General features: G+C 39.1%; 1 protein-coding gene across 1 annotated transcript in view; it reads right to left on the reverse strand.

Moving 5' to 3' along the window:
• Window positions 1-14,453, reverse strand: part of ZMPSTE24 (zinc metallopeptidase STE24) — a 42,470-nt gene that overhangs the window by 24,073 nt on the left and 3,944 nt on the right. Inside the window, exons 3-5 of the mRNA XM_040231569.1 lie at window positions 6,789-6,875; window positions 1,345-1,461; window positions 633-785 (exon numbers count right to left, since the gene is read on the reverse strand). Coding sequence (XP_040087503.1) covers window positions 633-785; window positions 1,345-1,461; window positions 6,789-6,875 — 357 coding nt within the window. The remainder of the gene's footprint in view (window positions 1-632; window positions 786-1,344; window positions 1,462-6,788; window positions 6,876-14,453) is intronic.

A 14,453-nucleotide genomic window follows, 5' to 3' on the forward strand; every position in this document is an offset into this window, starting at 1 on the left:
AAGAGGAAAAGAAGACATGAGGCAGGGATAATGGGGGAGAGAAGAGGAAGAAGGGGAGGGAGGAGGATGAGAAGGAAGAAGAGGGAGCTGGGGGGAGAAAAGGGAAGAGACAGGGAGAAGGGAGGGGCACAGGGGATGGAGAAGAAGAGGTAGAGGGAAAAGGGAAGAAAGAGGAAGGGAAAGGCGGGGAAGGAGGGCAGAAGAAAGCAAATACAGTTATGCTTTCTTCTTCTTATCCCACTTACATCTATTCTCTCTTCAAAATATCCACGGTTTTTAGACACTGGAGCTCAGTCAAGTGTCATCAAAATTGTCAGTCATCACTCTGGTGGCAACTCACAAATGCACAGCCTCAAACTGCCTGACAACTGGATAATCAAAAGTAACTAACAACTAGCTTCTAGAATTTGTAAGTCAGTAAAAGGAAAGGAAAATCTATGGTCAGAGTCAGCTCTCCTATTTCTACAGCTGAAAGCAGAAAACAAAAGGGGAATTTATATGAGTACTTATTTATATTTCTTCTGCTTCTTAAGAACCGTATAGATGCTAACAAAGATTAAATCACAGTTATCCCACCAAGGTACGCTTCGTGAAAGAAAAGAAAAGAAAATTGAAACAAATATTTCACTCACCAGAGACACAACTAGTGTGAACAGCCAGGCATAAATAAAAAAATAGTCTCCCCCAATTTTAATAATGTAAAGTAGAAGTGAAGATACAGGTAATAAAATGCACTGAGTCACAACAAATTTCTTGATTGCATCTTTCATGAAGAACCCCAAAGTCTGAAAAAATAAAAAGTCATCACAAGAAACTAAGAAACTGCTTTTTAAAATAATCAGTGAATAGAAAGGATACATTATTAAAGCAATTTTAAAATGAAAAGGCAGTCATATATATCTGTCCAGAGCTTGATATATAAAGACTATATGACAACAGGCAGCCTAAGACAATAAATCAATGCCTTGCATTTTACAATTTAAAATAAACTTATTCAAATGTTATTAGCTGAAAAACACTAGATGTTAGTAGAAGAGCTTATGGCAAGACCTTAAACTATGATCTTTACCATATCTGCAGTTCCTTTTTTCTAGATTAATTCATGCTGTAAAATAGCAAATTGTTGTTAGTCACTCAGTTCTGTCCAATGGGGTCCAGTTTGTGACCCCATGGACTGTAGCCCAGCAGGTTCCTCTGTCCATGGGATTGTCCAGGCAAGAATACTGGAGTGGGTTGCCATTTCCTTCTCCAAAATAGCGAATTATGTTTTAATTACTACCAGCAGAGGACAAAAACACAAAAGATCTTCACACTGAAAAGAGAACATTGTATTCTTTATTTTACCTGTTGATTGAAACCATGTTTTTCTTCTATCACAAAAGTATTATAAAGACTCCATGGCAAACCAGTCAATGCACTGAAAAGTGTAGCCAAGAGCAGAAACACCAAGGACTGAGTGATCTAAATACAAGAGAAAAAAGGCAGTTTTTTTTAATATTAATCGATTCCTCAAACAAATTACTAGGGAACAAATCAATGAGTATACACTAAGTACTTACTATAACTAGAGCAATGTGCTTGATTCTATGGCTAACACAAGGTCTAAAACATCACCTCCACCCTCGGCTTATTTGTAAGATGGGGAGGCAATAAGATACTTCTTTAATTACACGGGCACCATATGAAAGTTAACTTGAAGTCATACAGACAAAATGGTTAAAAGAACTTAAAAATGAGAGACAGCCACATATGCTGATGAATTCAAGAGGCTTACAAAGCTGATGAGACTGGGAGTGCTACTCTGAAGAAAGAGATAAATTAGTGGAACAGAAGAGACCGAGGAATTCCACAGAATTTGTAAAAGCAAGGAGAAAGAAAAGAGCATCCTGAAAGCAAAAGATGACAAGATGATGGGCCTGGAGAAACATAATGGAGCATCAGAAAAGCTGGGCCAGGGCAGGTGGGGCAGAGCGTGCTGAAATTTTCACAGAGCCCAAATCCAATAGAGACAGTTGTTCTCAAGGATTCCTTTCATTGCCTTTACAACAGATCCTTAGGAAATCAAAAACTAAGAACTGCCTCATTTCTCTTCGCAAATGTTTTCCTAAGTAGTGGAAGACAAGGACTAATTAGCATAAAGGGACTTGTGGGGACAGGGAAAGGGCACTGAAGCAAACAGACCCCTCTCTTTCCCTCCCACCACATTATCACTCCCCCTCTTACTCCCCAGTGGACAACTGAATTCTTTCTTTTTTAAAAAAAAGTAATTAATTTTTTGCTGTGCTGGGTCTTCACTGATGCGCAAGTTTTTCTCTAGTTGCCGTGAGCAGGGGCTACTCTCCAGTTGCAGTGTGCGGTCTTCTCAATGCAGTGGCTTCTCTTGTGGAGCACAGGCTACAGGGCTTGCAGGCTTCAGCAGCTGCAGCAGGCAGACTCAGTAGTTGCAGCTCACTGGCTCTAAAGTACAGGCTCAATAGTTGCGGTACTTGGGCTTAGCTGCCCCAAGGCATGTGGGATCTTCCTGGACTAGGATTAAACCTGGGTCTCCTACACTGGCAGGCAGATTCTTATCCAATGTGCCACCAGGGGAGCCCCTAAAACTGAATTCTTTTAAATGGGAGTATACCACCAAAGCATATTTGATTTGTTAGTAAAGATGCAGCCACTATGTTTCTAAACATAGAAAAAGGGAGAAGGGAAAAGGAAGAAAGGAGATTTGGCTGCAACATGCAGGTGCTTCATTTCAGCATTTGTCCCCAAATGAGAAATGAGATATTTAAAAACAAACAAACAAACAAAATAGATTCCAAGACCTTCTTCAAAACTACTGAGTCAGAATCCCATTTTCAAAAAAAAATAACATATTAAATAACAGAGCATAACATAATCTTGGTATAGGATATGCTTGCTGCAACTTCTGAAGCTCAAAAGCTCCAGAGCCCATGTGCCACAACTAGAGAGTCTGGGTGCTGCCAAAAAGATCCTGCATGTGATGTAGCCAAATAATTAATTAATTAATAAGTCTAATTCCCTAATCACTGGGCTTATTTCCCCCTTAAACACTATGATTCCAAGGGTGTTTTAAATTATTTTGCCTTAATACTAAAACAGCCGGCACCATTCCCTGCCTATTATCAATCCCTCTCCTTCCAATCCATCCTATATACACATCAAATGAATCTAAAATGCCACTTCTGTACTTAAAAAATTTGTAATGGCTCTAAAAGACCGCAAACTCATTACGCTTTTAACAATTTTCATAATCCAATCCCCAAATGCTACTTTTCACTACGCTTTCCTAAGACCCTTCTACTCCTAACAGATAACTGTAAGCTAGCATTTAGAAAGATGATTGAGTTAAGGAAGATATTAATACTCTAGTTGAAAAAAGGAGGTGTGACAGTCACACTGGGAAAACTGGAGAATACACAAACACTCAGGACCTCTTCTCAGAAGAACCCTAATTCTAACTCAGAAAGGAGAAAACATCTTAGAAATAAGATCTACTGGGCAGTGAGGGGAAAGGGTTTTGACATAGCTTCTCAAGGGCAACAAGATCTGGGCTCTAGCCCCATAAGTGAATAACTTAAGGTTCCAGGACACAGAACATTATAAAGTCCTGCGCCATGAGGGTGGAGTGATCCAGACCAAAATGGCCTGATGGCACACTTTACCTCTTGTCTGAGATGAACCTACTCATTCCAGCTCATATTTATAACAAGGGAACAGAACTCTGGAGCATTCTGAGTCTTTAAGTTGAGCACTTGCTGGAAAAGGCTGGGCCAAATCTCACCGTCAAAAAGTAAGGACGCTAATTATGAGGCCATTTGTTGGTATTCTTGAAAGCAGAAAAGTGAGTGCAAGTCACTCAGTCGTAGACACTATACAGTCCATGGAATTGTCTAAGCCAGTTTACTGGAGTGGATAGCCTTTCCCTTCTCCAGGGGATCTTCCCATCCCAGGGACTGAACACAGGTCTCCCACAATGTAGGCAGATTCTTTACCAACTGAGCTATCAGGGAATCCTGGAAAGCAGAAAGTCCTGTCGAAAAACACACTACCTATGCCTAAGGATATGTTGAGGTCCACTTAGTTCTCTTCTTTTTTTAGTGAAGAAAGTGGTCTTCATTATATAAGAATTACATGCTCATTACTGAATTTTCTTAAGAGATAAGCAAAAATAAGGAAATAAAAATTGCCAAAATTCTCTCCAGAGGAAACTACATTTCAAATTTTGGTATGTACTAGTTCAGGTTTCTTATAGATGTGAAACCTGTCTACAACAATGGACACCTCTATATGCAATCAAGAAAAATTGAACCAACTTAAATATTCATCACTAGGATACTAGTTATATGAAAAATCTGTATGGACATTCACATACTTTTACTTTCATATGCTGCTTCATTACTGACTTTTCCATTCAACAATAAGTTGTATGAAATAATAGTACAATAATATTTTCTCCCTGTCCAACTGGTGAAAATAAGAATACCATGTATATAATAAGTACCATTGGGATCCAAGAAAGAGGTATTTTAGTTACTTCATATACTATGAAAAAACATAAACCAAGAAGAGTTGTTTTAGGTAAGAATTTGGTCAGCTCTTTCCTCTATACCATGTACATTAGATGTGAATTTCAATACCAATCTTTCACTTCTTTACTTTCTTTTTTTAGAAGTATTTATTCATTTGGCTGCATCAGGTCTTAGCTGTGGCACACAGGCTCTTTGTTGCAGCCTGCAGGCTTCTTTCCAGTTGCAGCATGGGCTTCAGAGCACATGGGCTCTCCAGTCGTGTCACACACAGGCTTAGTTACTTCGTGACATGTGAGATCTTCCCAGAGCAGGGATGGAACCCAAGTCCCCTGCATTGGAAGGCAGACTCTTAACCACTGAGCCACCAGGGAAGTCTCTACACTTTCATCTTTGTTGGCCAATTCCCTCTTTCAGTGATCCATCTTTGTGAAATGTCAGGTGGGTTTATAGCTGGGAGACAGGAGACAACACAACTGCACACTCTGAATCACTGAACAGCAGTTGGGCAGTGACCAGCCACTGGAAGAATTTGAAGAGTGATGTGATCAGTCACTGTGTGAGCATCTGTTATTTGCACAGTGATTTGTGAACTGAAGAGCTAGCAAGGAACTTGTACTTTAGGCAGTGACGCACATAACATATTGTGGCAAGTGAAATTTGAAACTGCTGAGGGGCTGGTATTATTAACTAAACCAGGGAAACTGAAATGTGTGTATATCAGAATGGTACAGAGTGAGGACTGCTGCCAGTACAAGGCACCCATCAAAGAAAATGAAGATCTATATACACAGACAGAAAGAGAGCTCTAAAACATTGTTAAATGCAAAGATAATGTCTAAGAACATTATATAAAAAACTTCCTGTTACGGTAAGGAATATTTTTATATGTATGTATACAGATTGGGTTCATTAATTCAACAAATATTTATGAAGTACCTACACTGTGACTAGCACTGTTCTAGGCACAAGTCACAGCAGTGAAGAAAATATGTAAGGTCTCTGTCCCCTTATAACCTAAAAGTTTTGTTACAGTGATAGATCAAAAGTAAACAAATAAACAATAAGATAAATGGAGGGCTTCTCTGGTGGCTCAGACAGTAAAGATAAATGCAGATAGTGGTAAATGCATTTGTAAAGAAAATAAAATAAGGTGATGTGCTTCACTAAAGAGTGACAGGAGGAGGATGTTTTAGCTGATAGTGGTCAAAGAAGGCCTCTTAGGAACCAGTCATGTTTACAGAAAACCACCTTAAACGGTTTACAAAACAATGCACAGAACAAGCAAGTAAAAAGCAATAGTGCAATGGCAGGTCAGGACATGTCTACAAAAATGCAGAGGTATCACAGGAAGAGGAGGTCTTAAAAGAGTTTGGCTTCCGTAGAAAATGGTATACGAAAAGCGATACAGGATGAACTGAATTAAAGCCCAAGGTACCTACACATGTCATGTTGAAGAGATGCATCATTTCATATAAACAGGAAGTAGAGAACAGACCAATTACCGAGAAAAAGTCAAAAACAGTGTCCCAGCATCCGCTATAGGCAAAGTCTCAGGTTTAAGGCTTTGATTCCAACACTGTACCTAGAATTCCCAGAAGAAGTGGGCCACCAACTCAAGGAGCTCAGTGGAGATACTAGGAGATACATTCTGTTTCTGTTTAAAGTATCTGCTATACATGTGTAGCACAGGGATCTGCTTAGCATAAGTTCAACAAAATTCATGCTTCACTTTTCACTGATTGCACAGAGCAGTTTCTAAGAATCAGCTGCCTACCCAGAGGCTACACTACCTAGCTCCCTTGCATCTGAGACTAAATGACTGGTTCACCAATGAAATGTGAATGCCAAGGACAGGTATCACTTCGGAGCCAAGGGAGTTAAGAAGGGGATGAACCTTCTCCACCCTCTCATTCCTTCTGCCTGTTGGATGCAGAGAACATAGGTGCACTTAGGTAGTGGCAGAGCCATATAAGAAGAGACTGGGTCTCTGGCTTACCACATAAAAGGATGTCACCTGGTGACTCCCCAAATACTCACACTGGACTACTATGTCATTGAGAAATAAACTACTGTGATAAGCCAATGAAATTCTGGAGTTTACTACAGTAATGTACATTATCTTAATGTAAGTGGATGAGAACTACACAGAGAAGCCTTCATTAAATAGAAGCCAAAAAATTAACTTGAGTAGAAAGCTGGCCAAGGAAGAAGAAAAGACTGCCAAATATATGCTAATGAATGACATACCTCATATTCTGGTCCAAAGCCAGCATAACCACAGAAGCGCCCTGAGAGTCTCCAGAGGTACGGAATTCCTCCAAAGAGAAGAATAAGCTGTAAAACAAAGCATATGTTGGTCACATTCAAGCAGTACTAGAAACTACCATATGAGAGTATGTTAAAAAAAAAGAGAGAGAGAGACCTATCTTATTTAGGATAAAATACACATTTAGACAAATAGAAACCAACTGAGATACTAAGGTTAGACCATTAAGCAAAAGTTTTTCACCTATACATTTTATATAGATGAATTGTATATGTTATTTTATCTCAATAAAGCTGTTTAGAGTGAGAGAGGAAAAAAAAAAAACAAAAAACTTTTGTCAAAAAGACCACAAAAGACCTTAAGAATCAGGAACTAAGCTTAGCATGACTGAGTCAACTTATCAAAAATCCTACAAGTGACAGAAATGGGATTTAAGCCAGGCTCTATGGCTCCATAACTGGTTTCTCCTTGAAAGGAAACAGCTCTCTTGGTTAGGACAAAGTATTAGTATTGGTGTAACTAAACATGTCCACCTACCAAACTGGGGGACAGAATAGGCTATCAAAGCCATCTCTGGATAGGAAAAAGTGAATCCTGAGGTGGGAATCAGGGTTTCACAGGAGTAGGTCCCTTTCTCAGCACCAGCCTTTGTCTTGAGCAGATAAAGTGAACAGAGATATTCACCAAACCAACAAGACATATGAATGAGGGAGCAGCTTTTAAAAATGTGAAAAGACTATATGCTTATGAAACATGACTTCTCACAACAGATACCACGTTTGTGGAAGCATTTTGGCCAAGAGGAGTCAATATATTGTTTTTTCACCCATGGAGCCTTGGAAACACAATGATCACACTCCTTGGTTAGAAGCAAAATATTCCCATCCATTCAGACATGGTTCCTTGTGGCTTTGAGAATTTGGGGCATTATCATATATTACACAGGTGTCCTTCCAATCCACTTTCCATTTTTATATATGTATGCATAAATAACATAGTGGTTTGGTACTAGTGGTATTGTTGTTTAGTTGCTAAGTCATGTCTGACTCTGTCTGACCCCACAGACTGTAGTCTGCCAGGCTACTCTGTCCATGGGATTTCCCAGGCAAGAATACTGGAGTGGGTTGCCATTTCCTTCTCCACTGGATCTTCTCAACCCAGGGATCAAACCTGCATCTCCTGCCTGGCAGGAGGATTCTTTACCACTGGAGCCACCAGGGAAGCCTAATATAGTGGTTTACCTATGCTTTTTAAGAATATATATAAATGAGATCATATTGTATTTATCATTCTACAACTTGCTTTTTACACTCCACATCTTTTTAGATCCATATGTGGTGAGTTTTAACTTTATTTAGCATTATCAGCCTGTTCTCTAAAGTGTTTATACCAAATTATACTCCCATTAAAGCATTCCTGTTTTCCCCACTATCTCTCATACTTGATCTATTCATCTTTCAGATTTTTAAAAATATTTATTTGGCTACCTCAGGTCTTAGTTGCAACACGTGGGATCTTTTGTTGTGGCACACGGGCTCAATAGTTATGCTGTATGGGCTTAGCTGCCCAGCGGCATGTGAGATCTTAGTTCCCCAACTAGGGATCGAACTCACATTCCCTGCAGTGCAAGGCAGATTCTTAACCACTGGACCACGAGAGAAGTCCCCATCTTTTGGAGTTTTACCAGTATGCAGGGGATTGATATAATACCACAGGTTTCAAATATGGTCTTTGGAACAGCATCAGCATTGTCTGGGAATCTGTTAGAAATACGTCTCTGGCTCCACCTTAGAACCAGAATCAGAAACTGGGAGAGGGGCCCAAGAGTCAGTCTCCAGTTATATGTGGTATACAACCAAAGTCTGAAAATCACTATTTTAATAAACTGCTTTTTAAAAGTAAGACCCCCTTAACTCTATAGCCATCATTTCCATTTTAACTCACTCAATCCTGGATATAAACTATTTTCCCAGAGGACATGCTCTGGCACCACTCTGTGTGGTATGTGCTCCACTTGTTGAACTAATTGACTTGGAATGGCATTTCCTTCATCCTATTCTCAATACTAATAAATAATGCAGAATTAAGGATTTATAATGCTTTGGGGAAAAGGCTGGAACACCTATGATTAAAAGTCCAGCTTTTAAGTAAGTATCAAGGGTAGCTTTAATATGAACTCTGAATGCATTTGGAAACAGCTATTGCCAATGTTGTTTAGCATGCCTTGGGGAACGAAAAACGAAACACAGCCAACAGTAAAGTTTCTCTGTATAGATAGGATGTCCTTTAAAAACAACTAATGATGCCAAGAAAAACAAGTCACCTGCTTCCACATATATTATTTCACTAAAGTCTTGAAAAGCAGCGAGGCTAGGGAGCACAGTAATCTCTGTCTTATAGATAAGGCGACTGACACACAGAAATGTGAAAGTAACTTGCCCAGAGAAACCCAGTGACTAAGTCATGGCTTTGTGTTGAGCACTGTACTAATTGCTTCATTTATATTTTCTTACTCCGTCCTTGCCACAAATCATATGAAATACGATATTAATCTATCTGCTTCTCATCTTAAAAGAGGAGAAAAAATGAGGCTCAAAGAAGATGAACTGCTCACTCAGAAGTGATCAGAAACTAGAGAAGCTAGTTTGAAAATTTTCCACTCTGCCCTACTCTACTCCCCAACCATTCCATTTCTTGAGAGGGCTCTTCAGTGACACCTATGAGATATCAGGAAAGTTCGTCTCAGAGAGGGGGCACATTTTATATCTGGGTGCTCTGCCACATTTGTGAACAGTGGCATCTGTAATTGGCCACATGGGCCTCTTATGTTCCCTTGGGTAGAAAGTAGCACAGCAAAAAAGTCTAATTTAATTTTTGTACTTTTTCTTTGTGACCAAAGCTTACAAACCAATTAATTTTAATCAACACAATGGGAACTAATGAACTTGCTTTCAAACAGAACAGGATTTCAAAGTAACACAAATGCTTCTTATCTAATGGCAAATATAGTTTACTAATTCCCCAAGGATAAATTTACTATATCCTTGTTGCCAGTCCGAGAGTTTCAAGAATGGTTTCTTCTTTAGATTCAGAAGAACAGAGTCTGAAGCTCCATTCTCTCGTTTGGCAGTGAGGGTCACCTGGCCATTATATGGTCAAGCTGTTTAATTTCTCTGAGCCTTTGCTTTCTCATCCATAAAAAGAGAATAATAATGCCTATATACTTTCTACCTCAGTGTGTGTGTGGCCAAGTCACTTCAGTCATGTCCAACTCTGTGTGACCCTATGGACTGTACCCCCAGGCTCCTCTGTCCACGGGATTCTCCAGGCAAGAATACTGGAGTATTCTTGCTCCATGCCCTCCTCCAGAGGATCTTCCTGACCAAGGGAGTGAACCCACGTCTCTTACGTCTGCTGCAATGACAGGCCAGTTCTTTACTAGCGCCACCTGGGAAGCCCTTCTAGAGCCTCAGAGCACTGTTGCAAACATCAAACAAAACAATAAATATAAAAGCAATATATGAAGTGAAAATCACAACTCATACAATTATTATGAAGACGACTGTTACTGTCCCCAGCTTTAGCCCATCAGTACAGCTTCTAGTTTGAACCATAGCATATTACAAAGGTCTCTCATTCTATATATGGATTCTCCCTACCTCTGTCATCTCCTAGAACAAACTGAGCCATTCCTATGGCCACTAAGCATAATAAACAAGCTACCACCCATCTTTCCTAGAATGGTTTACGTGACAGCCGAGGAGACTGAAAATATTTTCCCTGTCATTGTACAATGGCCTTGTAGGGGTAAGTAAATGAATTTCAAAGAATCAAACATCAGTGAGGGAAGAGGACAGTGTCTAATTCTACCCCTCTACTTGCATCTGAAGGCTGATTTCCTACTTGGACCATGTCTCTAATAGAAGAAATGCTTCAGATAAATTAGCCAAAACCAGATACAATCCACATATATCACACATGTATACCTTTCCTGGCTTGGCTGGAAGGCACTGAGTTTTAATATTAATCCTCAATATCTCAGTAAATAAACTTGGCTTGGACTAGTAAAAATATAATAAAAAGTCAATTCCGAAAGACTAATTACTAGCAATCATTGTGTACCCCAAAAGGCAATATAATTTTATTTCTCAGACCATTTATTAATTTTTCTAAAATGCCTCTTCCAGAATCTTTGCCACTTTCCATAATCTTAAGGAAATTAGAGAAGTTCCTAACAACTCAATTCTAAGCACATTAGTCTTAATAATACATATTTGTCAATGCAATTTTTGTGACTTACTAGTCAAGGCTATGGTTTTTCCAATGGTCATGTATGGATGTGAGAGTTGAACTGTGAAGAAAGCTGAGTGCCGAAGAATTGATGCTTTGGAACTGTGGTGTTAGAGAAGACTCTTGAGAGTCCCTTGGACTGCAAGGAGATCCAACCAGTCCATCCTAAAGGAGATCTGTCCTGGGTATTCATTGGAAGGACTGATGTTGAAGCTGAAACTCCAATACTTTGTCCACCTGATGTGAAGAGCTGACTCATTTGAAAAGACCCTGATGCTGGGAAAGATTGAGGGCAGGAGGAGAAGGGGACAACAGAGGATGAGATGGCTGGATGGCATCACCGACTCGATGGACATGAGTTTGAGTGAATTCCAGTAGCTGGTAATGGACAGGGAGGCCTGGCGTGCTGTGATTCATGGGGTTGCAAAGAGTCGGACACGACTGAGCAACTGAACTGAACTGAGACAATTCTATAATCATTTAACAAAGCTACAAACAGCTGGTTTCTTTAACTGATGAAACAATTATGGTAGCCAATCTCAATTACTTTCACGTGTCTGTATTTTTGCCATAAGCTTCTTTGCCTTAAATATGTTGCTGCAAACATTTTCACTGCATAACCAACTGGCTGTAAAGAAATTTCTTGTGAAAGATAAAACAACTGGTTGACAGTTTGGGGGTCGACAGTTTGGTTTCAACTGCAAAATTAGTTACCATAACCTGCAGTTAGTGATGTTATTGATGGCTTTACTGAATTGGCTTCTCACTTTGAAACACACTACTTCACAGGAGAGGTATTGAGGGTCTCAAAGGTGCACAGTTGAACCCATATTTGCCATAGAATTTTGGAACATCTATCAGTGAACATATTACAATACACCAGAAAAAAATACAGTATAGAGTCTTTAACAAAGCAATACAAGGCTGTTACAAATATGCATCCTGCTGCTGCTGCTGCTGCTGCTAAGTCGCTTCAGTCGTGTCTGACTTTGTGCAACCCCACAGACGGCAGCCCACTAGGCTCCACCGTCCCTGGGATTCTCCAGGCAAGAACACTGGAGTGGGTTGCCATTTCCTTCTCCAATGCATGAAAGTGAAAAGTGAAAGCAAAGTCGCTCAGTCGTGCCCGACTCTTAGCGACCCCATGGACTGCAGCCTACCAGGCTCCTCTGTCCATAGGATTTTCCAGGCAAGAGTACTGGAGTGGGGTGCCACTGCCTTCTCCAATATGCATCCTAGTATTTGTAAACCAATACTTTTCTTAACAAAGGAATAAGTTTTAGTGAAAAAGTGCAACACTAAACAATGAGACAAATCAACAAGAAAAAAATGTATACAATACTATGAACAAAAGACTTGGAAGACAAAAATGCTTATGTACAATTTACAAAATAATATTAGTTATTACACAGTATTGACATGAATTCACGCACATTTTAAATGCACTGAAATGTTCTACATTTTGCAATAATGTCTTCTCAATTTTGGTATTAATTTTACATGCTTCATTATGTCTTTTTTAATGTCCCTCTTTTATTTTTCATTATTTTATCTTTTATGGCAAAAATGCCTTACAGTCAATTGGTTATGTGAAGAAAATGTTTGCAGCAAAGACAAAAGTACCTAAAACCTTTGAAAGTACCTAAAACCAGTGAAAGTACCTAAAACCTTATTTTCAATTTAGGAATCTTTCTCTTAGTGATATTGAGGGATCTAAAAGAGTTCTGGAGAAATTATGACAGAATATTCTCTCAAAAAGAGTATAAAATCAAGCCATGAAAAGACACAAGAGACTTCAGTGCCTATTACTAAGTGAAAGAAGCCAATCTGAAAAGGTTATAAGCTATAAGATTCCAATTTCATGACATTCTGGAAAAGGCAAAACTGTGGGAATAATCATAAGATCAGTTGTTCCCAAGGATGAGAGGGCAGGCAGGGACAAACAGGCAGGGCACAGGCCAGTGAAACTATTCTGTATGGTACAGTAATGCTGAATATTCGTCATTATACTTTTGTCCAAACCTACAGAATGGAAAACACCAAGGGCGATGGTAATGTAATTATGGATTCTGAGTGATAGCGATGTGTCAGTGTAGGTTAATCCATTGAAACGAACATGTCATTGTGACTCAGGATGTTGACAGTGGGAGAGTTCTGCACATATGTGGGGGCTCAGGGTATATGGGGATGTCTGTACTTTTCACTGAGTTTTGCTGTCAACCTAAAACTGCTCTAAAAAAACAGTCTAGTCTTTTTTCAAAAAAGAATATATACCCATTTTTCATTAATATAAACTTATGGATTCTATTCATGTATATATCACTCTATATTGTACTATTTATCAATAGTAGCTCTTAAAAACTTCAACAAAATTTAACTCATATAACTTAATTTTGTCCCTAGAGAATCCCAGAGATGGGGGAGCCTGGTGGGCTGCCGTCTATGGGGTCGCACAGAGTCAGACATGACTGAAGTGACTTAGCAGCAGTAGCAGCAGTGCCTAATGAAATAAGTAGAGTATGGTGTTTGGGCTCAGTTAGATATATGATGGATACATAGAATGAGTCACATTTCAGAATAACAGAATGGTGCTGAGTTTTAAACAAAGTTTTATAAATGGATAAAGAGTAGCAGATCTGTCTTTAAAAAATAAATAAATAAAAATAATAAAAAACTGAATAAATAAAAGAGTTCTGGGGGGTTAGTGATAACCATGACTATGATGATAAAAAACACAATAGACAACACTCACAGTGTTGAACATTTACAGTGGATCTGGCCTTGTTCTCAGCATCCTACGAATATTAACTAATTTTCAATCCTCTCAACAACGCATGAATGAGGAACTATTATTACCATACGATTTTTTTTTTTTTTTTACTTTACAATTCTGTATTGGTTTTGCCATACATTGACATGAATCCACCACGGGTGTACATGCGTTCCCAAACATGAACCCCCCCTCCCACCCACATTGCAATGTTTGAAATATTTTGAGTATTCTTAAGTTGGTTAATTTTATTCAAATGAGTCCTTTGACAATTAGAACTTTTACAATCTTTTGTAATAAATCAGAGAGTGACCAAGAAAATGTTTTATACACCCACAGAATCTCACTGTTTTAGCAAAATATATAATTTTGAAGTTGATCTTAAAATAAGTTACGTGCTTTTTTCCCCAGAACACAAGTATTCCTGATTTTTTGACCATTTATGTTTTGACAAGCATTTGTTGACCATGTGGGATTCTCTGGTGGCTCAGTGGTAAAGAATCACCAGCAATGAAGGAGACGTGGGTTCATTCTCTGGATCAGGAAGATGCCCTGGAGAAGGAAATAGCAACCCATTCCAGTATTC

Source organism: Oryx dammah, unplaced genomic scaffold, assembly GCF_014754425.2.
Source record: "Oryx dammah isolate SB20612 unplaced genomic scaffold, SCBI_Odam_1.1 HiC_scaffold_28, whole genome shotgun sequence".
In the NCBI taxonomy this organism is placed as follows: domain Eukaryota; kingdom Metazoa; phylum Chordata; class Mammalia; order Artiodactyla; family Bovidae; genus Oryx; species Oryx dammah.